Genomic DNA, 27,792 nt, shown 5'->3' on the forward strand with positions numbered 1-27,792 from the left:
TAAGAGTTCTTGAATATTCTGGGTAACAATCCAGTATCAGATGTGTCTTTTGGGAATATTTTCTTCCAGTCTGTGGCTTGTCTTCCCATTGTCTTGACATTGATTTTTTCAGAGCAGAAGTTTTTAATTGTAATAGAGTCTGTTTTATCAATTGTTTCTTTCATGGATTGTGTCTTTGGTGTAGTATATAAAAAGATGTTCTTTCCTTTGCAATCTGTATACCTTTTATTTCCCTTTCTTGTCTTATTGCATTAGCTAGGACTTAGTAGTGGTGAGACATCCTCGCCTTCTTCCTGAACTTGGCAAAAAAAACCCTTTCAGCTTCTCACCATTAAATAGAATGTTAACTACAGATGGGGCAGTGGGTTAAGCATCAGACTTTGGCTCAGGTCATGATCTCATGGTTCATGGGTTTGAGCTCCACATCAGGCTCTGTGCTGACAGTGCAGAGCACTTGGAATTCTCTCTCTCTCTCTCTCTCCCTCTCTCTACCCCTCCCTCCTTCCCTCTCTCTCTCTCAAAATAAATAGACTAAAAAAAATGTTAGCTATAAGTGTTTGTAGATGTCCTTTATCAAGTTGAGGAAATTCACCACTATTCCTAGTTTGCTGAGTTTTTATCATGAATAGATGTTGGATTTTATCAAATGCTTTTCCTGTATGTATTGATATAATCATGTGATTTTTCTTCATTAGTCAGTTGACACAGTAGATTAAATTAATTGATTTAAAAAAAATTTTTAATGTTTATTCATTTTTGAGAGACAGGGAGAGACAGAGCATGAGCAGGGAGGGGCAGAGAGAGAGGGAGACACAGAATCTGAAGCAGGCTCCAGGCTCTGGGCTGTCAGCATAGTGCCCGACATGGGGCTCGAACTCACAAACTGCAAGATCATGACCTGAGCCAAAGTCAGATGCTTAACCAACTGAGTCACCCAGGCGCCCCAATTAATTGATTTTTTAATGTTGAACCAGCCTTGCAGACTTGAAGTAAATCCCAATGGCTGTTATGTAATTATTTTTATTCATTGTTGGATTTGATTTGCTAATATTTTGTTAAGGATTTTTGTACCTATGTTCATGAGACAATGATCTGCAGTTTTCTTGTAAATTTTTTTTTGTCTGGTTTTGGTATTAGGGTAACGCTGGCCTTATAGAATGAATTAGAAGTAGTCTCCTTGCTTCTATCCTCTGAAAGAGACTGTTGAAAATTGGTATGCTTTCGTCCTTAAATATTTAGTAGAATTTGCCAGTAAAGCCATCTGGGTCTGGTGCTTTCTGTTTTGGAAGGTTATTAATTATTGATTCAATTTCTTTAATAGATGTAGACTTATTCAGATTGTTCATTTCTTCTTATATAAATTCTATCGGATTGTATCTCTCAAAGAATTGGTCTATTTCACCTAGATTATCAAATTTGCAGGCAGAATTATGCTGTCCCTTAATATCTTCTTAATGTCTATGAAATCTAGTGATTTCATAGTGATATTCCCTTACATTTCTGACAATAGTAATTTGTGTCTTCTGTTTTTTTTTTTCTTAGTCTGACTAGAGGCTTATCAACTTTATTGATCTTTCCAAAGATCAACTAGCTTTTGGTTTACTGCATTTTCTCTACTGATTTCTTATTTTCAATGACATTGATTTCTTCTTTTTTAAAAATTTTTTTAATGTTTATTTATTTTGAGAGAGAGAGAGAGACAGTGTGAGCAGGGAAGGGGCAGAGAGAGAGGGAGACACAGAATCCAAAGCGGCTCCAAGCTCTGAACTGTCAGGACAGAGCCCAATGCTGGGCTTGAACTCATGAACCGTGACATTATGACCTGAGCTGAAGTCGGACACTTAACCAACTGAGCCACCCAGGTGCCCCATTCAATGGCATTGATTTCTAATGAAATTTTTATTATTTCTTTTCTTGCTTACTTTGGACTTAATTTGCTCTTTTTCTAGTATACTAAGGTGGAAGCTTAATGATTTCATATCTCTCTTCTTTTCTAATAAATGCACTCAATTAATGCAATAAATTTCCCTCTAAGGACTGCTTTCACTGCATCCCACAAGTTTTGGTAAGTTGTTTTTTCATTTTCATCTAGTTCAAACATTTTTAAATTTCTCTTGAAATTTCTTTCATTCCTGTGTTATTTACAAGTGTGTTGTTTAACCTCTCACATATTTTGAGATTTTCCCAGCTACCTTTGTTATTAATTTGTAGTTCAATTATATTGTGTTCTGAAAACAGACACTGTATGATTTCTACTCTTTTAAATTAGCCAAAGGGTGCTTTATGGCCGAGAATGTGCTCTATCTTGGTGAATGTTCCATGTGAGCTTGAGAAGAATGTGTAATATGCTGTTGTTGGGTGAAATAATCTATAAATGTCAATTACATCCAGTTGATTAATGGTGCTGTTAAGTTTAACTATGTTCTTACTGATTTTCTGCCTGCTGGATCTATTTCTGATAGAGGGGTATTATAGTCTTCAACTATCATAGTGGATTCATCTATTTCTTCTTGCAATTCCATCATTTTTTGCCTCAAATATTTGATGCTCTATTACACATTAAGGATTGTTATATCCTCTTAGTGTATTTTATCAGTGCATAATGCCCCCTCTTTATCCCTGATAACTTTCTTTGCTCTGAAATCCACTGTCTGAAATTAACAGAGCTACTCCTCCTTTCTTTTGATTAATGTTAGCATGGTATATTTTCCTCCATTCCTTTACTTTTGTTTTGTTTTGTTTTGTTTTGTTTTTTTGAGAGAGAGTATGTGGGCTAGTGGGTGGGAGGTGGGTCAGAAGGAGAGGGAGAGAGAGAATCTTAAGAAGGCTCCATGCCTAGCACAACCATGAGATCATTACCTGAAGCAAAATCAAGAATTGGATGCTTAACTGACTGAGCTACTCAGGCACCCCTACTTTTAATCTATATGTATCTTTATACTTAAAGTGGGTTTTCTATAGACAACATATAGTTGGGTCTTGTTTTTCAGTCCATCTGATAATCTGTCTTCTAACTGATGTACTTAGACCATTGACATACATAGACCATAAAGCATACATAAGAAATAGATAAGCGTACATAATCAAATACATTGCTGCTATTATTTTGAACTGTTGTTAAATTAATGAATATGAAAAATAAGATAAAAGTAATTTTACCTTCACATACTCATTCTTCAGTGCTCTTCCTTTTTTATATAAATCTGAGTTTCTGACCTATATCATTTTCCTTCTCTCTTGAGAACTTTTTTTTTAAAGATTTTATTTTTAAATAATCTCTACACCCAATGTGGGGCTCAAACCTACAACTCCAAGATCAGGAGTCGCATGCTATACCGACTGAGCCAGCTGGGAGCCCCTGTCTGGAGAACTTTTTAAAAACATTTCTTGCAAGGCAGGTCTACTGGCAATAAATTCTCTCAATTTTTGTTTGTCTGAAAAAGTATGTCTCCTTCACTTTTCGAAGGATGATTTCACAGGGTACAGAATTTTAGGTTGGTAGGTTTTTCCCTTAATAATTTAAATACTTCACTCTTTTCTTGCTTGCATAGTTTCCAAGATGACGAAAAATCCAATATAATTTTTATCTTTGCTCCTCTATAGGTGAAACTTCTTTCCTCTCGCTTCTTTCATGGTGTTTTTGGTTTTTTTTTTCTTTATCTTTGCTTTTCTGAAGTTTGAGTATGATTCTCTGAGCTCCCTGCATCCGTAGTTTGATTAATTTGGGGAAATTATCACTCATTATTATTTGAAATATCTCTTCTGTTCCTTTCTCTCATTTGTTATGAAGAACATATGGTGAACATTATGCATATGTTGCACCTTCTATAGTTGTCTCACAGTTCTTGATAATCTGTTCTATTTTTTTTTTCACTCTTTTTGTTTGTTTGCTTTTCAGTTTTGTAAGTTTCTTTTGTCATCATGTCCACAAGCTCAGAGATTCTTTCTTTGGCCATGTCCAGTCAACTAATTGGCCCATCAAAGGCACTCTTCATTTCTGCTATGGTGTTTTTGAGCTCTATAGTTTCTTTTCCATTTTGTCTTAGAATTTCCATCTCTTTGCCTACATTATCCATCTGTTTTTGCATGTTGTCTACTTTTTCCACTAAAGCCCTCAGCATATTAATTATAGATTTTTTATTTATTTAAAAAAATTTCTTTTCAGGTGCCTGGGTTGCTCAGTCATGATCTCATGGTTTGTGGGTTCAAGCCCCACATCGGGCTCTGTGCTGACAGCCACCCAGGTACCCCAAACATAGATTTTTAAAAGTCCTGATCTGATACTTTTGACATCTCCACATATCTGACTCTGGTTTGATGTTTGTTTAATCTCTTCAAACTGTGTTTTTGCCATTTAGTATGCTTTGTTATTTTTAACTGAAAGGTAGACACAATATACTGGGTTAGGGGGACTGCAGTAAATAGGTCTTTGGGGATGTGACAGTAAGGTGTGGGGGAAGTATTCCACAGTCCTATGATTAGGTCTCAATCTTCTGGCGAGCTTGTCTATCTGGTCTATGACCCTCACTGGTGCTTCTTAATTCCCATTCCCTGCCCTTAGGTAGGACAGTATGACTAGAGCTGGCTGGAGTTGGGTATCTTCCTTCCTCCAGGGAGGTTAGGCCCTGGTAAAATAGTTTCTCCTTAGGGCAGGCCTTGTTAAGAAGAATAGACTGCTCTGGAATTTTTCACAGTGGTTCTCTTCTCTTCCCCTCGGTGAAAGCACAAGGGGATTTTCCTCCAGTATTCACTGTGAGGACTTGGTAGAGCTCCTAGAGGTAAAACACAAATGTGGGAGGGCTCCTTTATAAGTGAGTCCCCTGAAGTTTTTGTTTTGTTTTATTGAGATATAATTGACTTACAATATTGTCGATTTGATATATTTATATGCTGCAATCTGATTACCATAGAGTTAGCTAACACCTCTATTATGTCACATAATTATCGTTTTTTGTGTGTGTGTTGATAACAATTAAGATCTAGTCTCCTTAGCAACTTTGAAGTTTATAATACAGTATTGTTAGCTATAATCACTACATCGTGCATTATGTCTCCCGCTGAAGTTTTTAAGTCTCAGACTTGTTCACATTGAACCTCAATTACAGTTTAGGTTATCCTATGCTGGCACTGGTTCCTATGGAAGTTTCTGCTCCAGTATGTTTGTTTTAAAATTAACCATACTTAAGTATAATTCGTATACAACATAATGTACCCATTTTAAGTGAACAGTCCCATGAGTGTTGACAAATATATACACTGGTATAACCTCCACCATTTTGCCTCAGTTATTATTGTTTTGTTTTGTTATGCTTATTTGAGAGAGGGAGAGAGAAAGAGAGAGAGGGAGAGAGAGAGAGAGAGAGAGAGAGAGAGAGAGAGAGAGAGAGAATCTTAAGTAGGCTGCATGCTCAGCACAGAGTGTGACATGGGGCTCAATCTCACAACCACAAGATCATGACCTGAGCCAAAATCAAGAGCTGGACACTTCACTGACTGAGCCACCCAGGCACCCCTTGCCTCAATTAGTTTATTCCATTATTTCTGTGTCATAGTTTCTTCACATCTTTTGTTCCTAAATGGAATACCTGTAAACACCACTCTACCACAGGGGTCTCAATTTGCTGACTGCTCATGTTGTAGAATCAGGCTCAAAATGGAGATAGAAACTTTATTTAATTAATCAAGTAATTTATCTATCCTTCATATATCTATTGAGCCTGTATCATTTCCCATAGCTGGTTCCTCCCTTTCTCTCAACTTTAGCTGCCCTTGGACTGTAAGGACCTCTTTCCTCTCTCTGTAAGGAAGGTAGTAGCCTCTTCTCCTATCAGGCCAGTCTCTTTATCATGCCCTTGGCACATCCGTGTTTGTTCCCTGTCTTCAAGCTCCCTTATCTCCATCTAAAGGCCCTTTGCACCATTTACGTCCTAATTCAAATCCTACCTCCACCACAAAGCCTTCCTCCCCTAGCTAGATTTTATTTCTCTTACTTCTACCAGGCACTTGAGGACATAGTCATGCTCCCAATACCCTCAGAGCTCACCTTGCTTTAGTTGTTTTAAATAATCAAATTCACTTAAATATGGAATCAGTTGACAACTTTCTTTGAAGTGGACATAATGCTAGGTTCTGGGCAATAGAGTGGTAACTAAGACACCCAAAACAGATATGTTTCTTGCCCTTATATAACACACTCTAAACAAGTGTAATAAGCTCCACTCAAGGTAGCAGGGCTTCTGGTTGTTGGGGAAAACACTGTCAAGGGAATTAGTTATTTCTGATATACACATCCATCTCTGCAAGAACACCATAGTTTTTGGAATACCAACTGGGGGGGATCACACTTCCGAGTATCTCCTGCAGTTCACATATACCATATGATCAGATATTTACTGGATGAAACCAAACTCATGAGACAGGTACCATTGGGAAGGTATGGGGTCATTATAGGGGGCAATTTAGCATCCTCCAACACCATGCATTTTTTTTCTCCATTTTCTCCTCTTTCCTTTCCACTTCATTGTCTCCTTCCTTCTCTGTTACTTGTCTCATTTCCAGTCTTTGCTGGCCTAACCCTGGACCAGCCTGGGGCCCAGGGTATTCTGGTCATTGCTTCGCTATGTACTCCCTTATCTTTTCATCATCCTTTATTTCTTAGCTCATCCCATCTGGAGAGAAAGTGGAGACCTAAGGGTTTTTACCTTGGCTACCCATGAGAATCACCTGAAAAGCTGATGCTTAGTTCCCCCTCTTCTCATATCTAGTTGATTGACTTGAGGTGAGGTCTTGGTATGACTAGGTCTTAAAGCTCCCCAGGCGATTCAAATGTGCAGCCAGACTGAGAACCACCAGGACAGATTAAGGATTTCAAAGCCTCCACCTTCTCAGATGAGGGTGATGGCCCCCGGATATAACCATGGAACTTGGCATGTGCCAACAGTGGCACTGCTTGCACTAGGGGTGGGGTAAGGACAGATGCTTCATATCTCTAGCATCTCAGCTCCGGAATGACTGCCACTGACAAAGTTAAGCCAGCACCCTGGGGAAGGCAGGGAGAAGAGAGATTTGTTAATAGATGAATGCTCAGAGCAAGGAGGCAGACTGCCCTGTAAAATTGGAATCATGTTGTCTCGATGGGGCCAAGGGAAGAGGAGAAGAGGCAGTACCTGAAAAGTAGCTGGCATAGCATTAACTCTCAATAAATGTCAGTTTTTATGGTGATATAGTGTTTTTATTCAAACTATTTACACAAGAAGGAGCAGTAAAATTAGTTCAATTTTAAAGATGGAAATAGCAGTTTAGAGAGATTACATAACTTCCCTGCCTTTCCATCCCCTACCCCACCCCCACAGGCCAGCTTTCTGTGCAAGTCAACTCACTGCATCATAGCATGTAATGGCTAAGATGTGAGTGCTCAAACTTGACTGCAAAGATTATTCACCACAAAATCCGCAACAGGGTAGGGAACCTCTGAATTTCAGTTTCCTTATCTGCAAAAAGAGGGTTAGATTCCATGCTTTCTGGGTTTCCTTTCAGTATAAGTCTACAATTAACCCAGGAGATGTGTCCTGGGACTGGGACTTGGCATTCTATAGCACGGTGCTGAAGAATGTCAGCTTCTCAACTGATGTCCCATGGCCCACTAGTGGGCTTCAGATGGGTAACAGATGTGCTGAGTATCAACCTCTTGGGTTCCTGGGGCAATAGAACTCCAGGGCTGGCTGCATTCAACCACAAATACCTTTATCTCTCTATCCCCATATGGGATACAAATATCTTTTCCTGTCATTTTCTACGTGTGTCAATAGGAAAATGGTTGAGAAGCACTAAACCCAATTACTCATTTGGTGTTGAGTGGGAGGCTGGATTTAGTCCCTAAACCCAGGACAGGTTGGGGATACTCTCTTCTCCTTGTTGCCCCCAGCTGCCCCCTTTCAGAAACCACGGACCCACTGGCTTGGTGCTTTCTCAGTAGTTTCTGGCCTACAAAGCCATCTGGAAAGGGATAAAAGATAGAAATATCTTAATGCAACAGGCCTTGGAGAAAGTGGCAGCCTCAAGGCCCCGCCCTCTGTGCAGAGAAAGCCTTGTCCTAGGCCTTCCCAGCAGCTGAGGCAGAGGCAGGAATGTACCCGGGAGCAGACCTGGAGGGCTGTGCCCACGGCTCCCTGCAAGGAGACTTAGAACTCCCCGCAGGCGGCCCGGCCCAGCTGCCTCTGCCCAGCCACAGCTGCTGGCAGGGAGTCTCCAGGTCTAAAATTAGCCTCCAGCTCTCCACCCAGGCAGTTCCACCACTCACTCTGGCAGACGAGGCCCTGCGGTGAGGTAATGACTGGGAGCCTGTCTGCCCCAGGACAACGAGGGGTTAGGGGAAGGCAGCACAGAGCAAAGTCCCGCTTTCCCATCATGGTCAGCCTCTGGCTAGAATTGGGAAAATGGGGGAAGCAAGGGCATCTGGGTATGTGGGACTTGACTTTTTGCTTTGCTTCTGCTTTTCTTCCATGTCTGGACCTAAGGGGTACACTCTTAACTCAAGGCGCACCAAGGAAAGGAAAGCAAACTTCCTGAAGTTTAAGATATGTTAGGTTTTCAATTTGCCACAACCACCTTGTAAGGTCAGGATCATTATTCCCACTATATGGAACACAAGGATACTCATCAAATTAGTTGACCTAAGTCAGTGACCCTGTGAGGAAGAATCTAGAAGTATCAGCCCTCTTCTTTTAGAGGGGAAGTCTGCTTCCTAGAGGGGCACCTCCAGGGAGAGCTGCCTCCCTGAGGCAGAGCCTGAGCCCATGACTCACTGACCCCCATCTGTAGTTCCTCAGCTTCTGATGGTCTGGTCAGGAAACCTGTGGTTGGAACTGCCAAAATAAGCAGCCAACCCTTTGGCCAATTCCTGGGCACAAGTTCCTCCCACCCCTGGGGTGAGGTGGGGAGGCAGGGGGTCAGCAGCTCAGAAGTACACAGGAAGAGGGGGTAGGAGGGCTATGGGAAGGATAGGTCAATAGGGCCTGTGGAATTGGTCCATGGTCAATAGGGCCTGTGGAAATGCCCCCCAGAGTCACTAAGCCTCTCCAATCAAGGGCGTCCCTGAGACCCTAACGATCATTATCCCAGAATGATCATTACCCAGGGCTCATACCTCAACCTGCCCTTCACTGTCCCCATTGATGGAACCTGTCCTTCTCAAGTGAGTGGGGGAGGAGAGAATGCTGGAGGGGAAAAGTGGCAGAGGGCAGCAGTCTCTGGGTTAAGAGCTGGGCCCAGGGCCCAACTCCCAGTCCTGTTTGAATGAGAAGGCAAGGTCCCACAGCTAGTAAGAGACTGGAGCCAGGATTTGAATCCAGGCATCTCTCTGAATCTCTTTTTTCCAATCTTTCTCTAGCCACTTCCAGCACAGAATCCTCAGTACTGGTGTAAATACCTCTTTTTGGGAATAATGTTGGAGCTGGAGGGGACCTCAAGCACCAAGTGACCAAGACTTCTCATTTACAAATGAGAAAACCATGGCCCAGAGGGCAGAATTGACTTGTTCAAAGTCACAGAACCAGTTCATATCAGAACCAAGATGGAAATCCAGGTCCCCAGACTCCCAGCCCAGGGCTCTTAGCCCTAACCATATGCCTAAAAGAAAAAGACCTCCAAGTTCTCTTCTGGCCCAAATACTCTATGATTCTATAACCTGGCTTCTACTTTCCCCCTTCTGTTATAACAGATCTCAACTGATCATGCAACTCACCAGTGACTCTCCCTGCTCCTTAGCCAAACATGCTGGTTTCCTCTCAGGTTTCATTCTTCTGGACCTTTTATCTACACCTGACACATTTGCTCACCTTTTTTCCTTATCAAGACTCCTTAGAAGAAAGAGCCCCTCCTCCACATTTCCCTAATTGTTCATTTTCTCTCCCTCACTCACTAGTTGTAGGCAGCCAACTGTCCCCTCTCCTTGCACTGCTAATGACCAGATTCCCAGGGCTGCTTTCCCTACCCCAGCTTTGGCAGTGCAAGGAACATCAGCTTGCTGGTCCAGGGGAGGGCTCTTGGGCAAGGTAGAACAGTGACACCGGCAAAGCCATAGCCATGAAACAAAATACCCCCTGCAAGAGGTAAGTTACTCAAAGAGAGATTCTAGACTGCATACTGAGGCCTGCTGAGCTTCTGGGCCATCCCGAAGCCGTGACTTAGAACCAAGAGCCCGCACACCTGAGTGAGCTTCCTTCCTCAGTGGCCTTAGTAGGTTTGTGTGTACTTCTTGCCACCTGTTGCCTTTGTTTCTCCCCATACAAAGTAGGTAGCAGGCTCTACCTTCTGTGTTCTGAGTGAACTCGAGGACTCATCATGCTGGGTGCGTGTCAGTTTGCTACCCCCGTCGCTCCATATGCATCCTTAGGCTGTGCCAGAGGACACCTTCCCAGACAGTTTGGAAAAAGAGCAATCTTCCTTCAAGGAGAAGCAAACAACCTCTGATCTAAAATGTGGCTGCGACCAAAGTTTCTCCAAGTTCTCAGGCGAAAAGTTCCTTGTGAAAACAAGGTACTATTGTTCTCCCTTCGCCTTCTGCTCCTTCCCTTACATGACTGGATCACGAAAACCCTGCCAGCTGGGGAAAGTGTTCACTACTCTGGAACTTTCCAAACCTTATTAGAGATATAAAGGGGCAGAAAAATATAGAAAAAAACAACCCTTTCTTGAGGACTTTTTTTTTTTTTGGTTTTAAACGAAACTACTTTGGACTTTTTTTCTCCTGCCTCTGAGGCTTTCCAATTTCTAAATATACCAAGCATAATCATTTTGAGCAAACCAAGTTATGGGCAATATATGTTTATCTCATTAAACTTACAGAAAACGACTTCAGATTTGTAAGGGGAACTACAATTTTTTATAGTTGTTTCCCTAAAAATATTACAATATATTGCCATTTCCCAGAAATTGAACCTCCCTATTTTTTGTATCAAGTCCCTTAGGCACTTTATGCTCATTTCTATCTCTCAAAGTGGTAAATACCGACTTCTACCTTAATACCTCTTATTTTGACAAGTGTTTTCCCATGACAGACAGGTGGTATTTCCTGAGAAATGTAATTAAAGCTTCACTATTGTAGAATGTTCCTTATGCAAATATTTTTCTAACTTTCAGGCATCAGAGCAAAGATGGAATTCTTAAACATGTTAAATCAAGCTTGAATATTAATTTTTCACCTCCTCTCTGTAGGCTTCCAAACATGTTCTGAACCCACTTATTACTACCTCTATAATTTTTCTTCAATTTGTCATCCATTTCATCTTTTACCCCCACATAGAATTGCAGTAGTGGACTTCCATCTGCTAACTAAAACTAGGATTATGAAAACATCAGCCCTCATCAGCTTGTATCTTTCTCCAGAGATGAGAATAAAGGAGATGACATTTTTAAAAAATATGTACTTTGCTAACAAAGGATCTCACGATTTATGTGTTTCAAGACTCTTCTGATTCAAAATCAACTTCATCTATTCCTATTCTCCATCCCTTCTCAACTCCAGGGGGTAAGATAGGAAATCATAACTCCACTTGCTTTTTTTAAATTTATTTTAATGTTTATTTACTTTTGAGAAAGAGCATGTGAGCAACAGAGGGGCAGAGAGAGAGGGGGACAGAGGATTTGAAGTGGGTTCTGCACCAACAGCAAAGAGCTGATGTGGGGCTCAAACTCAGGAACCATGAGATCACGACCTGAGCCAGAGTCAGACACTTAACCGACTGAGCCACCCAGGTGCCTCCACCTGCTTTTTTTTTTTTTTTTTTTTTTAAAGAGGCTTTCCACTTCTTTACTAGAATGGGCTGATCTGAGGATGAGAGGGTATGGGGAACAAAGGAACCTGCTGGACTAAGAAATGCTGCATCTTGGCCTGCCCTTTGCAATATGAGAATTCAACACCAACAAGAGCTTCTTTGCAGGCTTCGCTCAGGTATCAATCTTGATGCAGGGTGTCACTGGAGAAATTTCAGAAAGCCCACAAGTCACCCCCAACAGCAGCTGAGTTGGGCACATGCTCCACCCCCAGCCAGGTGACAATAACTTCAGCTCATTCACCGGCAAGAAAAGCTAAAGCAGACTTGAGAATGGGTTATATGCCTGCTTTGGACACTGTCAGATCGCTTGGATAGGTAGGAAAAAAGACCTCATGAAACTCAAACATTACAAAAAGCACTTTCCTTAAACAAAAAGGGAATGAGTAATGGCGTGGTGTGCTGTAAAGAGCACTGCTCGGGCATCAGGGGTTCTGGGCCCAGCACTACTCTCCAGGCAGGTTGCTTAAAACTCTCCAGGCCTTAAATTCTGCATCGGTGAAATAAGGAGGTCGGGCAAACAGGTTACACTTTAAGAGGCAACTCAAATCACTTTATAGTGACTGTCTGCTGAGCTGTGTTGAGAAAGATCTTGAGACCTTCTTTTGGCTCAGTGGAAGAATTACATGCTCTCTTCAAAATGTCTGCCATTGGCCTGGAATAAGAAATGCAGGGGACGCCTGGATGGCTCAGTGGGTTGAGTGTCTGACTTCAGCTCAGGTCATGATCTCACACTCCGTGAGTTCAAGCCCCGCGTCAGGCTCTGTGCTGACAGTTCAGATCCCAGAGCCTGCTTCAGATTCTATGTCTCCCTCTCTCTCTGCCCCTCCCCTGCTCATGCTCTGTCTCTCTCTGTCTCAAAGATAAATAAAAACATTAAAAAAAAAAAAAGAAAGAAAGAAATGCAGGTATTTTTCATCTCAGAATTTAAAAATCTCCAAGATCCATTCCTGTCCTGGAATCCTCTAGGATATGTGAAAGACAGCTCCTAAAAACCAATCAAATGAGAAACAAAGGGGCTTTAAAACTGAAGAAATGATTTAAAAAAATAGTAATTTAAAAAATGACAATAAAAATGATTTAAAAGTAATAATTTAAAAAATAGTGACAATAAAAAATTATTTTAAATTTATGTATGTATTTAGAGAGAGAGAGAGAGAGAGAGAGCATGAGCTGGGGAGGGGCAGAGAGAGAGGAACACAGAGAATCCCATGTAGGCTCCACACTGTCAGCGCAGAGCCCAACACAGGGCTCAAACCCTTGAACTATGAGATCACGACCTGAGCGGAAATCAAGAGTTGGAAGCTTAACAGAGTAAGCCACCCAGGTGCCACTAGAAGCTAACATTTATTAAACATTATGTATCCAGAACTGTTCTAAGTACTTTCTATGCATTATTTCACTAAACTGCCACAACAAAATGAGGTAGAACAATTAATATTCCCATTTTACAGATAAGTAACTGGGGCATATTGAGGCTCAGTAACCTGTTTAATAAAGCACATCTTACTGAGAATTGGAGCTAGGATTCAAATTCCAGTAGACTGACTTCAGAGAGTTGCTCTTCACCACTATGCTATGAGGAAGGAAGAAAAGGAGGAATAAAGACGCTGGCAGATGCATGGAAGACACAACAGCAACCTCAAAAGTTAAGGTAGAAAGGATGGCTGTGTCCATATGGAGGAAACATGGGCACAATGAAGCCTGTGCCAAGTCAATCCAAGTTCACTACCTGCCTCTTCCAAGCACTCCACTAATGCTTGCGAGCAGGATGAAGCAGATGGCCATGACCAGATTCTTTGGAGCCATCATTGGCTTCTCTAACAACCCTAGTGGGAGTACATAAGACTAACCCAGATAAAGTAGAAATAAAAGAAAATGTTTAAAAGAACCAAAGAAAATATCAACTTTGAGTTTCAGACAACTTAAGTGCAAGAGAAGTTCCAAAAATGGTTAAGGTCAACTGGCACAGAAGTAAGAAAGCCTTCAGGGAATAGATGGGTTAAAAGCACAGGTAGAGCTTTGAAAAAGCAAGCATAAGGAATATCATGAGACTGGACAGCAGCATTCAAGAGTCTGGAAGAAGACCAGCTCAAGATGGAGGAAACACCAACTCTGGTTCTCCAAGGACAAGAAGTGACAGTGAAGCTATTGCTCTCTGGACGGTTACTTCCAGAGTTTATACACGCTGTTCTCTATCTCTTACCAGTGGGACTGCTTCCTGACTCTCTCTCCCACCTAACTTCCGTCCCCAGTAACTACAGTAAAGGGATTTAATTGGAAGGACATCCCCAAATCAATCAAACTCTGGGAAGTTACCATGTACCAGGTAGTGGACAAAGCACTCAAGCAGAATTCTTGGCTAGGGACCCATGGATAGGTGTCAGGGGCCTGTGTACGTCCCCAAAATAGCATGCAAAACATACGAGGGGGCAGGCAAATTTCTGGGGAGAGGATCCACACTTTCTCCATCAGATTCTACAAGGTATGCGAGCCACAAAAGGTTAAAAAACTCTGCACTAGGGAGACAACGGGGGAAAATGCCCAGGTCCAGCACTCTAGAAATTCACTATCCCGTGGGGGAAGACAAACACAGACATAAATAACTCTGATGCAAGGCAGACTTTGATAAGTGCACTAATGGAGGTAAAAAAAAAAAAAAAAAAAAAAAAGCCATGAGGGAAGGGGAACAGAGGTTGATTCCAATTGCACTGTAGATAGGACATCCTCTCCCAGATCCTGGTTTTGGGATCCAAGTTTGTCCTGAGGAAAACCAACCACTACTACTTCTCCTCAGGCCCAGACAGAGCCTTTGACTAGCCCCTCTTTCTCAGGTACTGCCAGTGGAAAACTGAGTCTAAGGCTGACTCTATTCCTGCCAGGGAGGTGAAAGAAGGACATTGTTTTCAGGACAACGGGAGGCAGTAGGAAGAAGACGCTCAACCTGAGACTGAGCAATGACTCCCTTCTACATTTTTCCCTCTTTAACCCAGTTCCCATTCTCTAAATTCCTGAGGTACTCACTCATTTTGTGCTCAAGCATGTCCTCTACCCCTAGTTGTCTATTTTAGGTAAGTCATTTCTCAGAGCACTCCCTCATTCTCCAAGCTCGTCTTTTCTCTCACCTCTGTGCCCAGAAATTTTGTGCCATTACCATGTTTCATTTTCTTCCAAGAACTAATCACCATCTGAAATTCTTTTGTTGATTTATGTGTTTATTATCTGTCTTTTTTTCATGAAATGTAAGCTCGATGACAGCAAAGGCTTTGAATTTCTGGTTCCCTTCAATATTCCAATACCTAGAACATTGTCTGACACATTTGAAGGGTGCAATAAATATCTGTGGAATGAATGTCTCCTGTTCCACTGTATTCTCCTGCAGGACCAGCACAATATCATAGCCCCAGAGAGGAGAATGTACGGAGAAATGAAAGTACTTTTTACTCATGAGAACATCTTTTGAGGTGCTGATTGTGCAGAGCCACCCTTAAAATGATCAAGGCAGTGTAGCCAGAGAACCTCATGTGAAACCTACAACCCAACATTCTGTCACCTTCTACATCAATTTTACCACCAAATTCCATCACTTCTTTGACAGGTCTCAACTATTCTCTGTCACCCTTCTCAACTAGACCCTCACTGCCCATACTTTAGGTCGCTGTGATAACTACCTGAGTGGTCCCTCTATTTCTAAGGCATCCTGCAAACTTCCAACAGTTTAATCTACCTATAATCATAGTTCCTAGGACATAAAAGGTATTCAACAAATGTCTGAAGGATCAAAGTAAAATCAGTGGATGAAAATAATAAAACACTGTGTTCATCACATCAAATCCCTGCTTTAAAAAATCTAGGGGCGCTTGGGTGGCTCAGTCAGTTGAGCGTCCGACTTCAGCTCAGGTCATGATCTCGCAGTTTGTGAGTTCAAGCCCTGCGTTGTGCCCTGTGCTGACAGCTCAGAGCCTGGAGCCTGCTTCGGATTCTGTATCTCTCTCTCTCTCTGCCCTTCCCCTACTCGTGCTCTGTCTCTCAAAATAAACATTAAAAAAATTAAATTAAAAAAATTTATGTTGCTCCCCATCAAGTCCAAACTCAGCAGCCTGGCACATGAGACTCCAGTCATGTCACAACCACTGTACCCACCTCATCTCCTTTTACCGTGTGAGCCTCTGTGCTACAGGATTACCTTTGCTTGTACATACAACTCCCAATAATTACAGGCCATTGGGGCTGGAAATGGTCTTAAAAATTCAAGCCAAACGACTCCTCTTTGGGAAATACAGTGAAATACTAAGAAATGGTGGACAAAATATGACAAACTTCTTTTTATTTACATAGTGAAGCATCCCATAAAGTAAGAGAAATCTCCAGCGGCCAAAAAATGAAGAACTGAGGGGTGCCTGGCTGGTCCAGTCAGTAGAGCATCTGACTCTTGATCTTGGGGTCGTGAGTTCAAGCCCCATGTTGGGCATAGAGTTTACTTAAAAAAAAAAAAAAAAAAAAAATGAACTGAACATCACAGCAGCAAGCAGATACTAACACTCTGGCAGCTTCTTAGTTTGGGGAAACCAACAACTTTAGATAATAGATTATAAAAAATAAATTTGTTTTGGGGCGCCTGGGTGGCTCAGTCAGTTGAGTGTCTGACTTCGGCTCAGGTCATGATCTCGCAGTCTGTGAGTTCGAGCCCCGCGTCGGGCTCTGTGCTGACAGCCCAGAGCCTGGAGCCTGCTTCTGATTCTGTGTCTCCCTCTCTCTCTGCCCCTCCCCCGTTCATGCTCTGCTCTCTCTCTCTCTGTCAAAAATAAATAAACATTAAAAAAATTTTTGTTTTAAGTTATTAAAACTGGAAGAATATAGTATTTAAATAGCATTTTAAAAGGAACTTGAAATAGAACCAAATAAAACTTACAGCTTTGAAAAATATAGTCATTGAATCAACTGAGAAAATGGGGTAATGCCTCCCTCTCGATTTCTCTTCCAAATTTTCTACCCTTCATTGGGCCTGTGCGGTTTCCCCTGCCTTCCCCTGGAAGTTGTTCACCTGAGATCTCCCCATCATCCTCTCCCTTTTTCCAGCCCCTCAACTCAGCCAAAACAAAAAAAGACAACCAAGAATTGAGACGCTCCATTAACACTTTGTCCCTGGTTCATGAGGGAATCCTCAATGTCCTCATTCTTCCTGCCAATCTTTGACTCAGAGGTGGTGGTGAGCGGAGTTAGGAGACCAGCTGTTTGGTGAGGGGAGGGTGTGCATGTGCACATGCCTGCATGCATCCATTTGAACCCAGGGTTGGCAGGCAGGGTGGAAAGGAGTGGATCAGAGGATTTGTAAGAAGATCTCAGCAGAGAGGCCTTTAATCTTTGAGGCAACTGCTTGTGTGGAGACCATGTTGTCAGAAATGACCTTGGAGACCAAGTAGCCAGTAGCACTGGGATAGCTGCCACCTCTTAGTTCAGGCAACTGAGTCATGGAAGGTCAGGGCCAGAATGTCCCTTTGACCCCTTGGTGACACCAGAGAGGTTCCAAACCTACTCCTGAAAGAGGCATCTCCTTCCAAAGATTATGAAACTGAAGCCCTCTAAAGAAAAGGCACTTGGCCAAGGACCCTCGATAAGTCAGTTACAGAGCCAGGATTTAAACTATGATAACTGCCCAATGTTCCTGCCTTCCAGTCCTAGAAATCCTGAGTGCTACTCAGGGGCATGCAGCAGAGTGACAGGCTACCACTGCCAACTGCAGAGCTTGTGTGCCCTGACCATCCCCAACAGATCTCTCATTCTCAGCAAAATCCTTGACTTCTAGCCCACCCCTCCCACCCCCTAATGCAAATCTTTGCCAGGGATGGGGATAGAAAGATGGAGGCAGTGCTGAAGAAAAATAAGGGTGACTAAAAAATATGCATTTGCTGGCAGGTGCTGAACATGGATGGCCTGGGGACTGATGAGGACTGGGCACAGCTGGGACACGGACTGAGATGCTGAAGAAACACTGGCAAAGGGCTAGTTGAGGAATGTATCTATCCATTCCTGCCTGCCCAGCCATTTTCTAATTCCTACCTGACTGTAAACACTCAGGGGAAGTGATGGGACCAAACATTCATTGAGCTCTTAATATGTACAAGGCTTATGTTAAATCCAACTGGGCACCTAATATGTGCTGGGCTCACTAAATTCTTATTTAGTCATAAGAAAATCTCTACAGGGAAGGCATTATTGCCCCCGTTGCCCAGATGAAGCATCTGGGGCTTGAAAAGGACTAAGTACCTTATGCAAAGTCCTGCAACTAGTGAGTAACAGAGCTTGGATTTGAGCCCTGCCTCGTCTTCAAAGTCCATAATTTTTTCCAGGAACTATCAATGCTTTCTACCCCACTCAGTCCCCTACAAGAAAGTAAATGCTCCATAAACATTTTAGGTTTTAAAATGAATCACCGCTGCAGCCATTCAACATTGGGAAAAAAAATAAAAATTGAAAAATACAAAAAAAATTGAAAAATACACATCACTCGATTTCTGGTTATTTACATATCAAATCCTTGGTCTGTTTAGAATGTCATTTCTCTGTAACCACCCCACCTTTCTGTCTCTTTTTCCCTTCCTTGGGCCCTCTTCCCCGGTCTTGATACCACAAAGCACAATTCAACCTGCTATGGAGTAGGAGGCATGTATAGCCTCTGCTAAGCACCACAAGAACACAGTTTAAAAGAAGAAACTAGGGGCGCCTGGGTGGCTCAGTTGGTTGAGCATCCGACTTTGGCTCAGGTCATGATCTCACAGTTCGTGTTTGAGCCCCATGTCAGGCTTTGCGCTGACAGCACAGAGCCTGGAGCCTGCTTCAAATTCTGTGTCTCCCTCTCTTTCTGCCCCTCCCCTGCTCACGCATGCACGCACTCTCTCTCAAAAATAAACATGAATGAATGAATGAATGAATGAATGAATGAAACTGGTAGAGGAGACAGATAACATCTCTTCCCTGAGCCTGTTTTCTCATCTGTTAGTAAAGGGTTGGATCTCTGATGGTTGTGACTTTATGCTTCCATAAGCCACCTGTCTGGGCAGTGGCCACAGGTCTTCATGTGTATGGTCTCACCATTGGTCCAGCAGGGTGGGCATACAAGCTTGAGGTTCCTGGCCTTGTTGACCAGTCCCCTCAGTTGCTTTATCAGTAGTGATAGGGTGCCCCAAGCTTTATTGAATTTTCCTTGTATTTCTGTCACTATTTTTCACTGACACTGGCTAAGGCCCCAACATCTGTCAGTATATTCTAAGCTTTTAACGATACTCATAAAGAGGTGAGAATTTATTTCTGAATGTCGTTCAACTTTTCAGCACCTAAATAAGCTAAAGACAAAAATAAAAAAAGATCAGGAAAATTATTTTTTGGCTTTTTTATCTAGAATTCTTGTTTAAGGTATTCCAGAATTCAGCATCTGGTTATCACAGCTTATTACACTTTATTTTTTTCTTTTCAACAATCTCTAGATCAAAGTAGTGGGATTACAGGTGAGTTTTAATTTCTTCTTCATGTTTTTATATATACCACAGCACTTATATTGATTTCTTTTATGCCTTTGCTTCAGAAAAAGTTAAAGTGGTTTACAGGGATCATAGAATATAAGATGACATAAACTAGAAGTCATTGTGGGGTGAAAAGAAAAAATAAAGGTATAGGCATAAAATTGATACTAAAAGGCAGGTCACAAAGCCTTTTACACTTTTTTCAGGCCAACTAAAAATTGAATTCTAAAGTCTTCTAGTAACCAACACAAAGGAAAATACCTGGTGGTTATACAATTTATATGGACAATAAAAAAGTTGCTCAAAAGAAACATAGCTATTTCTCTCTCTCTTTTTTTAAGATTTTATTTTTTGGGCATCTGGGTGGCTCAGTCAGTTCAGCACCTGACTTCAGCTCAGGTCATGATCTGGCCGCGGTTCTCAAGTTTGAGCCCCACGTGGGGCTCTCTATTTTAGTGGCAGAGCCTGCTTCAGACCCTCTGTCTCTGCTCTCTGCCCCTGCCCTACCAGTGCATGCACGCTCTCTCTCTCAAAGATAAATAAACATTAAAAAAAAAAAAAAGTTGGGGAGACTGAGTGCTCAGTCAGTTAAGCGTCCGACTTTAGCTCAGGTCATAATCTCTTATTTCATGAGTTCAAGCCCTGCATCAGCCTCTACACTGACAGTGCAGAGCCTGCTTGGGATACTCTCTCTCTCCCTCTCTCTATATCCCTCCCCCACTGACACCCTTTCTCTCGTTCTCAAAATAAATAAATAAATAAACTTAAAAATGTATATTTTTTAAGTAATTTCTCCACCCAACCTGGGGCTCGAACCCACAACCCCTAGATCAAGGGTCACATACTCCACTGACTGAGCCACCCGGCTACCCCCTAATGGACAGTTTCATAGGGCTAGATCCCATAGCATTTAGGCTCTTGGTCTTCATTGGCCACTCCTTAAGTTATTTGTATCAGTTGTACCGGGGTATCTACAGCACAAGAAAGTAATTTTACAGGAGTTAATGTGTTCTAGATACACAGCTGTCATCTGGCATGATGAACATGCATTATTTTTGTAATCATAAATATTAACTTTAAAATAAAGCACATATTTTTCTACACAAAGCATAAAAATAAGCTAAGTTAATCAGTCTGTCCTTGTGATAGTGACTGACAGGGAATTCAAGGAGTGCTTCTGAAGTACTGGTAATATTCCGTTTCTTCATCAGGGTGCTCGTTACACAGGTATGTTCAGTTTGTGAAAATTCAAGCTGTACACTTATATGTGTACTTTCTTTATATGTGCACTTTCCTGAACATATAAGATACTTCAGTGAAAAGTTACAAACAAAACAAAACAAAACAAAACACACACACATACACACACCCACACACACACACAGAGCCAGGGACCACAAGGACAATTTGTATCCTTATTGTCTAAAAAAAAATTGGTTTAAGGGCACCTGGGTGGCTCAGTCTGTTAAGCGTCCAACTCTTGATTTCGGCTCAGGTTGTGATCTCGCTGTTCATGAGATTGAGCCCCAAATCAGGCTCTGTGCTGACAGTGTGGACAAAGCCTGCTTGGGATTCTCTCCGTCCCTCTCTCTCTCTGCTCCTGCCCCACCCGCACGTGCTCACATGCATGCTCTCTCTCTCAAACTTAAAAAAATTTTTTTAAGTTGGCTAGTAAAGAAATTTTTTAAAATTTAGCATAAAAAATAAATTACATACAAAAATATCACAAGGATAAAAATAATATTCATTCTTGCTTGTCTCATGGATACTTCTAACATTGAAAGCAGCACTTGTTAGAACCTAAAAGTCTGCAAAAATTTCAAGAGCTATCCATCATGGTTTGCTCAGAATATATAACATGTTCAGCCCAACGCCCTTTATATACACCATCCAAACTGTTCTCACCTCTTCCAGTAGTATTTTTTTTATATTGGGTAACATATAAATCTATTAATTGTGGATCACACGATTAAAGGGGTCTGAAAGCTCAGCTATACAGTTGGCCTGGTTTAGACCTCACCATCCTTGGATATAAGTAAAAGTGTTCGTGGAAAATAAAAGGGTAGGTTTTGAGACTGGTGGAACTTGGTACAGAACGAGACTCCAAGAACAGCCTCTAGGCCCCCTTCCAAAGCAAATTCTGCTATGGCGGCTGCTCCGCTCTGCTCCATAAAGCTCAGCACTAGAGGGCAAGACCAGGCTCTGTGGCCTGGAAAATTACTGCAGTGCAAGTACCAGCAGCTCCTAAAACCAGCACAGAAGTGGTTGCTTCAGAAGACCTCATGCTACAAAGCAGTTATAACCATGCAGGGCATCTGAACAACTCCCAGGACAGGGAGTGGTAAGTAGCCTTAGCACCCCTGAGCAGGTGAATGGCACCTCAACTTGGACTGAGGGTCCCTGGCTGGCGTGGGCAGGAGAGGTGGCGAGGTGTTTTGCTGCAATTCGCCTGGTCATGTCAGAAGGAGAATGGAAGAGACCAGGGAAAGGAGAGGCCAAGTCTGGGTAAGGTCTCCTACTGCCACATACGGCGTTCCAGGTACAGACCGCACTGGGTCCAAAGAAAACACACTTATGTAAAAAAGCATCGATGGCTTAATTCTTACCTTTTGCATATGTGTTGAAAGGCTATTGTTGTTTATATGTATTATGGTACAAGGAACAAGAATTCCTAGGTTCTATTCTTGGACTGGTCACTGATAAACAAAGTATCTGCCAGTGGAAAATATCAGGTGCTTGGAAATTCGGAGCTTACCATCCATAACCAGGAGGTATTTATTCAAGTGCCTAGTGTGTGCCCAGAATTGGATAGTGATTTCAAGATGCACACAACAGCCAGGTGGCCAGGATGGCAGCATAAAGAGACACAAGTAGGACGCAGGAACAGGAATCAGAGGTGCCACGGGAATGAAGGGCAGTCCAGCCAGCGCAGCATGAAACACAGTCCCAGGCCACCCGGAGGACAGGAAGCAGTTGTGCTTCCCTTCAACACTTACCTCTGCCTGAGCGTCAACCCTCAGCCACACCATCCCTGCTGTGCCCACACATCGGTCTCATTTGCTTCTCCTTCTCTGTCTGCCTGCATCTCAGGTTACTGTTCAGCCCTGAGTTACCTCTGCTACTAGAGGGTCTGTATCCTTTCCAGGTCAGAATGGCTGTGGTAACCCTGACCCCAGGAGCTGACATCTGTGGGTGTGCCTGTTTCAGCCCATTCAAAGTCAATCAGAAATCACAAGGGCCAACCAGAGAGATGTGTTGCAGATTTAAGGCAGCAAAAGCCGATTAATTCCTGGGCTTGAGAATACTTTGGGGTTCAGCAGGTAAACCTGGCACTAAAACGGAGACATACCAGACCCGGCCTTGTGAGATCTAGAAAGAGGCTGGTGCATGCTATCATTCTGCCCTGGCTCTGTGCCCAAATGCAATCTCTTGGCTCCAGCAACAAGTTAGTCCCAGCAGTAGGTCAATTATAGAGCAAAGAACCTAGAAACCATTTTAGTCCAGACCTCTGCCCTCAGGCAGGATTTAGCTAATCCAATCTGAACAAATGGGTATAACTTGTTAAAACCTGCCAGAATGGAGAGTCTTTAACTTCCAATAATAGTCTGTTCCCAGGGCTGCTTTTCAGCTGGTACACACCAGTACAGCTGTACCAGTTACTAAAATTCAGAAATACTTTTTTTTTAATTTTTTTTTAACATTTATTCATTATTGAGAGACAGAGCACAAGCATGGGACGGGCAGAGAGAGGGGGAGACACGGAATCCGAAGTAGGCTCCAGGCTCCGAGCTATCAGCACAGACCCCGACGCGGGGCTCAAACCCACGAGCGGTGAGATTATGACCTGAGCTGACATCGGACACCCAACCGACTGAGCCACCCAGGTGCCCCAAAATTCAGAAATACTTATGAACATGTTGGTATACAGTGAGTGCCCCAAGCCCTCTGAATGTCCCACTACCACCCTAACCTGTCCCCAGGAGAGCTTCATGACTCAGCAACTAAAGGGTTAATGCCAGCCACAGCAAGGGACCTTCAGTACCCTGTTTGTTCACGCATCATCCATACTAAAGTATCATAACACTGTTTTACCCTTGCCGGTTCCATCCTATAATGCTACCTACCCTATTCTAAAACTTTCAACTGCTTTTTCTTATCTACTGAAAAAATACCAGTCTTTGAGGTTGTTATTCAAAGTCTTTCATAATATAGCACCATCCTATATTCTCCCTCCTACTCTCTGCTTCATCAAACCCAGATGCTCAACATTCCCGAACATTAACTTTTCCTTGGTCTTTGTTTACCCTGCTTTCTGCCTGGAATGGCCTTCTCTTTCCATATCCATTAAAATCTTACCAACTCCTCAAGATCTCCTGCAATGTCACCACTTGCATGAAGTATTAGCTGAAAGCACCACATCCCATTTCCAGAAGTGTCACAGCAACATCTAGATTCTATATTTGTAAAACTTAATGATTGTTTCATATTACGATTATTTTTATATATGCACCTGAACTCTCCCTAGAGACAGCTGTTGAGAGGGCAGAAACCATAATCTAGTCATCATTATATCTAAGCGACCTAGCACAATGCCTTGCTCGAGGTATGTGCTAAATAAATATTTGTTTAAATGAGTGAGTGAACAGCTCTAATTCTTTTGTCCAAGGGACCCATTTTCTATCTGTTAAAGATTTGGGTTGTTTTTCTCTAAAGTTACTCCAATTGTGGTTGTATCTCTTTCTACATATGGAGCCCAAATTGCACATCATCCATATCTTAAACTACTGGGTTATTCCGTGAAGATGAAGCAGGAAGCATGCTCCCCTGTCATTACTTTGCCACCCTGGAGTTTGTGACTGCCATTTCTCCATACACTTCTTCCAGCATCAGATCAATGTACCCGTCACACAGGGACAGGCAAATGAAAGGTTCTTGGTAAAGGAGGCTGGCCTTAACAGATGACAGGAAGGCTGATGGTAGAGTGAGTTGGCAGGGACTGCTAGAGAAAGGAGGCAGGGTGGCTTGTTGGGAAGCAGAGCCAAGATGGGACTCTGGTTGCTGTGGTCAAGGCCACGGATGCAGTCCTGGGAGGGAAGTTTTATTGCCCTGGTTGTTGTTGGTATGCCAGGGTGTAAAGGAGGGAATGCTAGCAAGACTTTCCTTACCTCTATTTTTAAATTCCTCCTCCCCTGCTCTCCCTCCAGGGGAAGAGTTCTGAGCTGGGAGTAAGACCTATAGGACAAGAGGGGACTTTGATGAAAGATGTCTGGGCTTCTTTAAAACAAAGAAGGATGGGAAACAAGGAGCCAGAAACCACAGCCACTGTTTAAATCTCATTCCAAAAGGAAATTCAGGAAAAAGTAGAATACAATGGGACAGCCCAGCATGAAAACACCCTGCCCAGCATGAAAACACCCTGCACAGCAGATAGGTTTCGGGGTTCTAAGAGGCTGAGAAGAGGAAACAAATGACCCATCAGTACCCGGGCTTGGGCTCTCTTTAAAAATGATAGTTGGGGTGGTACCTGGTTGACTCAGTCAGTTGAATGTCTGACTTCAGCTCAGGTCATGATCTCGTGGTGAGTTGGAGCCCCATATCGGGCTCACTGCTGTCAGACTGTCAGTACAGAGCCTGCTTCGGATCCTTTGTCCCCCTGTCTGTGCCCCTCCCCTGCTTGTGCGCTCCCAAAAATAAATAAATATATATATTTTTAAATGATGGTTAGAGAAATAAAGACATTGCTGAATTGGAAGCTAAGAACATTTTTCTGGGGAAGGGTCAGTTTGGGAAAGGAAACAAAGATTAAGGAAACCCAGTTGGGGGGGGGAGGGTGCCTGGCTAGCTCAGTCTGTAGAGCACATGACTCTTGCTTTCAGGGTTGTGAGTTTGAGCCCCACACTGGGTGTAGAGCTTACTTAAAAATAAAATTTAAAAAAAAAAAAAAAAAAGGAAACTCAGTCAGAGAGTTAAGATTCATCTAGAAGGAAACCAAACAGACCCAAAGAATTGATAGCCAAGGATGAGAAAGACAACAGGAGTTAGAAATCAGGAGCCAGCATGTGAGATTACGATGATGGCAAACTAGTTCTGGTCTCCAAGGAGAAAGCACACTTAAGGTAAGGAAAAAGTGTATTGGGGGGTGGGAGGGAAGGAAGGGACATCATTAACTTCAGGGTCACAAAGCAACTGCTTTCCTCTGTTTTTAATCTGTGCAGAGGATCCCCCTGGTTACCATATTAACAAAATGGTAGCCACATTGAGAAGGGGTGTCCCAAGGAGAGAAGGGAGATCCTTTCCCAGGGCCTCCCACCTGCACACACTACAACTGGGCATGCCCACTTGGGACTGAGTGGCCACAGTATAGAAGAGTAGGCTCACTCTGTGTTTCAGAGGAAAGAACAAGGCTCAGGGGAGGGAAGAACAAGCTATGGGAAAGCAAATTTTGGCCATCAGAAGAACTCTCCAATTTGGAGCTGTGGGGCTAAGGCTAAGCAGAGCTGTCTTCATGATGTGCTGAGCTCTCTTGCACTGGAAAGGCTCAAGCAGGAAAGATCACACGATCTAAGCATCCAGACTCCAAGGGACCCTGGAGATCATTTAGTCTAACTTTCTCCTACCTGAGAAGCTGTCATTTTCCCCATGATCCTCCAACTAGCTAGTGGCAGAACCAGGATTGGAACCCCAGTCTCTTAACTCACAGCCAGAATTACTTCAACAGAGAGGTTCTGCCGTAAATATATGTCTCTACCCTGAACCAGCTCAATTACTGACCTCAGTAATTCCCTCTCTTTGGCCACTGGAGGAGGCAAAGCACCACACCCAACTCTTGCAGAGCAGTTGACACAAGGACCTGTCCAAGCACCTTCTCACCGCAATGTCATCACCACACCTTCACAACTTCCTGAAAGCGGGAAGTGAAGGTATGGAAGACAATGTGCTAGAACTCCTCAGGCTTGGGCAGGGAACCGCCTCATCTGGGAGTTTCTCCACTCCTTTTTCCTGCCATTACTGTCCTTTTACAGTCCCTGACACTTTCAGAGTTTTACTCTGTTAGCTCCATCAACAGTACACTGAAAATAACTTCGGATGGCCAGGCTGTTGAATTAAAACGAGGAAGAGGTCTTTCCCTCCCATTTCCCTAGGAGGAAACTGAGGCACAGAAAAATTAACTGGCTTTGTCTAAGTTAAAAAGAGGAGTAGGAATCTAACTACTGCCTGGTCCACCGTGTCGTGCATTGTCTCCAAGAGCAGGGTCTGGAGAGTTTAGTAGGTTCTGCAGCGTTCCAAGGAGAGCTTCGCATAACTAGTTGGAGGGACTGCCAGAACGAGGAGAGGGGTCGGCTCAGTAAGGAAGAGGAAGGGCCTGGGAGGGGGGCGGCGTAGGGGAAGGGGGAGGTGAGGGGGGCCTCGGAGGTATGGTTAAAATAAAGAACCCCAGAAAGCGCAGCAGGACTGGAAACGGAGCAAGCCACAGAGAAGGCGCTGAGCAAAGTTTGGGCCGCGCTAACCGGAGCGCGCCGCCTCGGCTGACACCGGCCGAGGGCACCCAGGGCACAAATCCCCAGCCCGCGCGTGGACCGCGCGTTTGTCTCGCTGGGGGGCTGCAAGCCGAGCGCTCTGGATGGAGGTGCCCGGCTTCTCGGCCGGCATCCCCGCGGGGCGGGCGGGAGCCTCTCTCCCCGCCGTCCTCCTAGGGGAGCAGCGAGCAGCCCCAAGGATGTCCCCGGCGGGCAGGCCCGGGCTCGGAACTCGGCGACCGGCCCCCCACGCCCCCCTTCCTTCCCGGAGTAGGCAGCCGGGCGGCGCCGGGCACCTGGACAAGAAAATGAGTTGGAAACCAGGTCTGAGCATGAGAGGCGGGTTTCCCCAAAGCGGGGGCCACCGTTCGTGTCTCCCCCCACCTCCCCCCCACCTCCGCGCCCTCCCCGTTCCCCCCGGCGCTACTTACTCCGGTTCAGGGGGTTCCCGCCGACCTGGGCCGACGCCACCAGCTCCAGATAGAGAGTCCAGAGCCCCACGGACACCAGGGCGAGCGCCAGCAGCAGCCGGAAGCGCCTCCGCAGCAGCTTGACCGGGCGCAGGAGCAGCAGGAGAAGCGCGGCCCGGGGGCTCCCCATGGCGCGGCGCCCCGGCGGCCGCCGCCAGCGCTGGCTGCTCCGCACCCAGCCCCCGCCCCCCGGCCGGGCCCAGTGCCCCCGGCGCACGGCGGCCCAGCCGCAGCCCCTGCCCAGCGTCTCAGGGCTGCGCGGAGGCCGTGTCCCCCGGCCGCTCTCCAGCCGGGCGCCGGCTCATGCTCCGCGCGCGAGGAATCCCTCCGGCTGCGCGGGCGCCTCGCGCCGCCTCTCAGGTCTCTCTCGGCGAGCCGAGCCGGCGCCTCCTCCCCCGAGTGTCCTCCGCGCCCGGCTCTCCTCTCCACTCCTCTCCTCGTCGCAGGCTCGCAG

At 44.0% G+C, this 27,792-nt stretch overlaps 1 protein-coding gene across 1 annotated transcript in view; it reads right to left on the reverse strand.

Moving 5' to 3' along the window:
* The window catches only part of B4GALNT3 (beta-1,4-N-acetyl-galactosaminyltransferase 3), a 100,095-nt gene extending 72,627 nt beyond the window's left edge, over nucleotides 1–27,468 (reverse strand). Inside the window, exons 1-2 of the mRNA XM_042948266.1 lie at nucleotides 27,300–27,468; nucleotides 27,035–27,164 (exon numbers count right to left, since the gene is read on the reverse strand). Of these exons, the coding sequence (XP_042804200.1) occupies nucleotides 27,035–27,164; nucleotides 27,300–27,468 (299 nt within the window). The remainder of the gene's footprint in view (nucleotides 1–27,034; nucleotides 27,165–27,299) is intronic.
* Nucleotides 27,469–27,792: the final 324 nt, after the last annotated feature.

The sequence above is a fragment of the Panthera leo genome, chromosome B4 (genome assembly GCF_018350215.1).
Source record: "Panthera leo isolate Ple1 chromosome B4, P.leo_Ple1_pat1.1, whole genome shotgun sequence".
NCBI lineage: Eukaryota > Metazoa > Chordata > Mammalia > Carnivora > Felidae > Panthera > Panthera leo.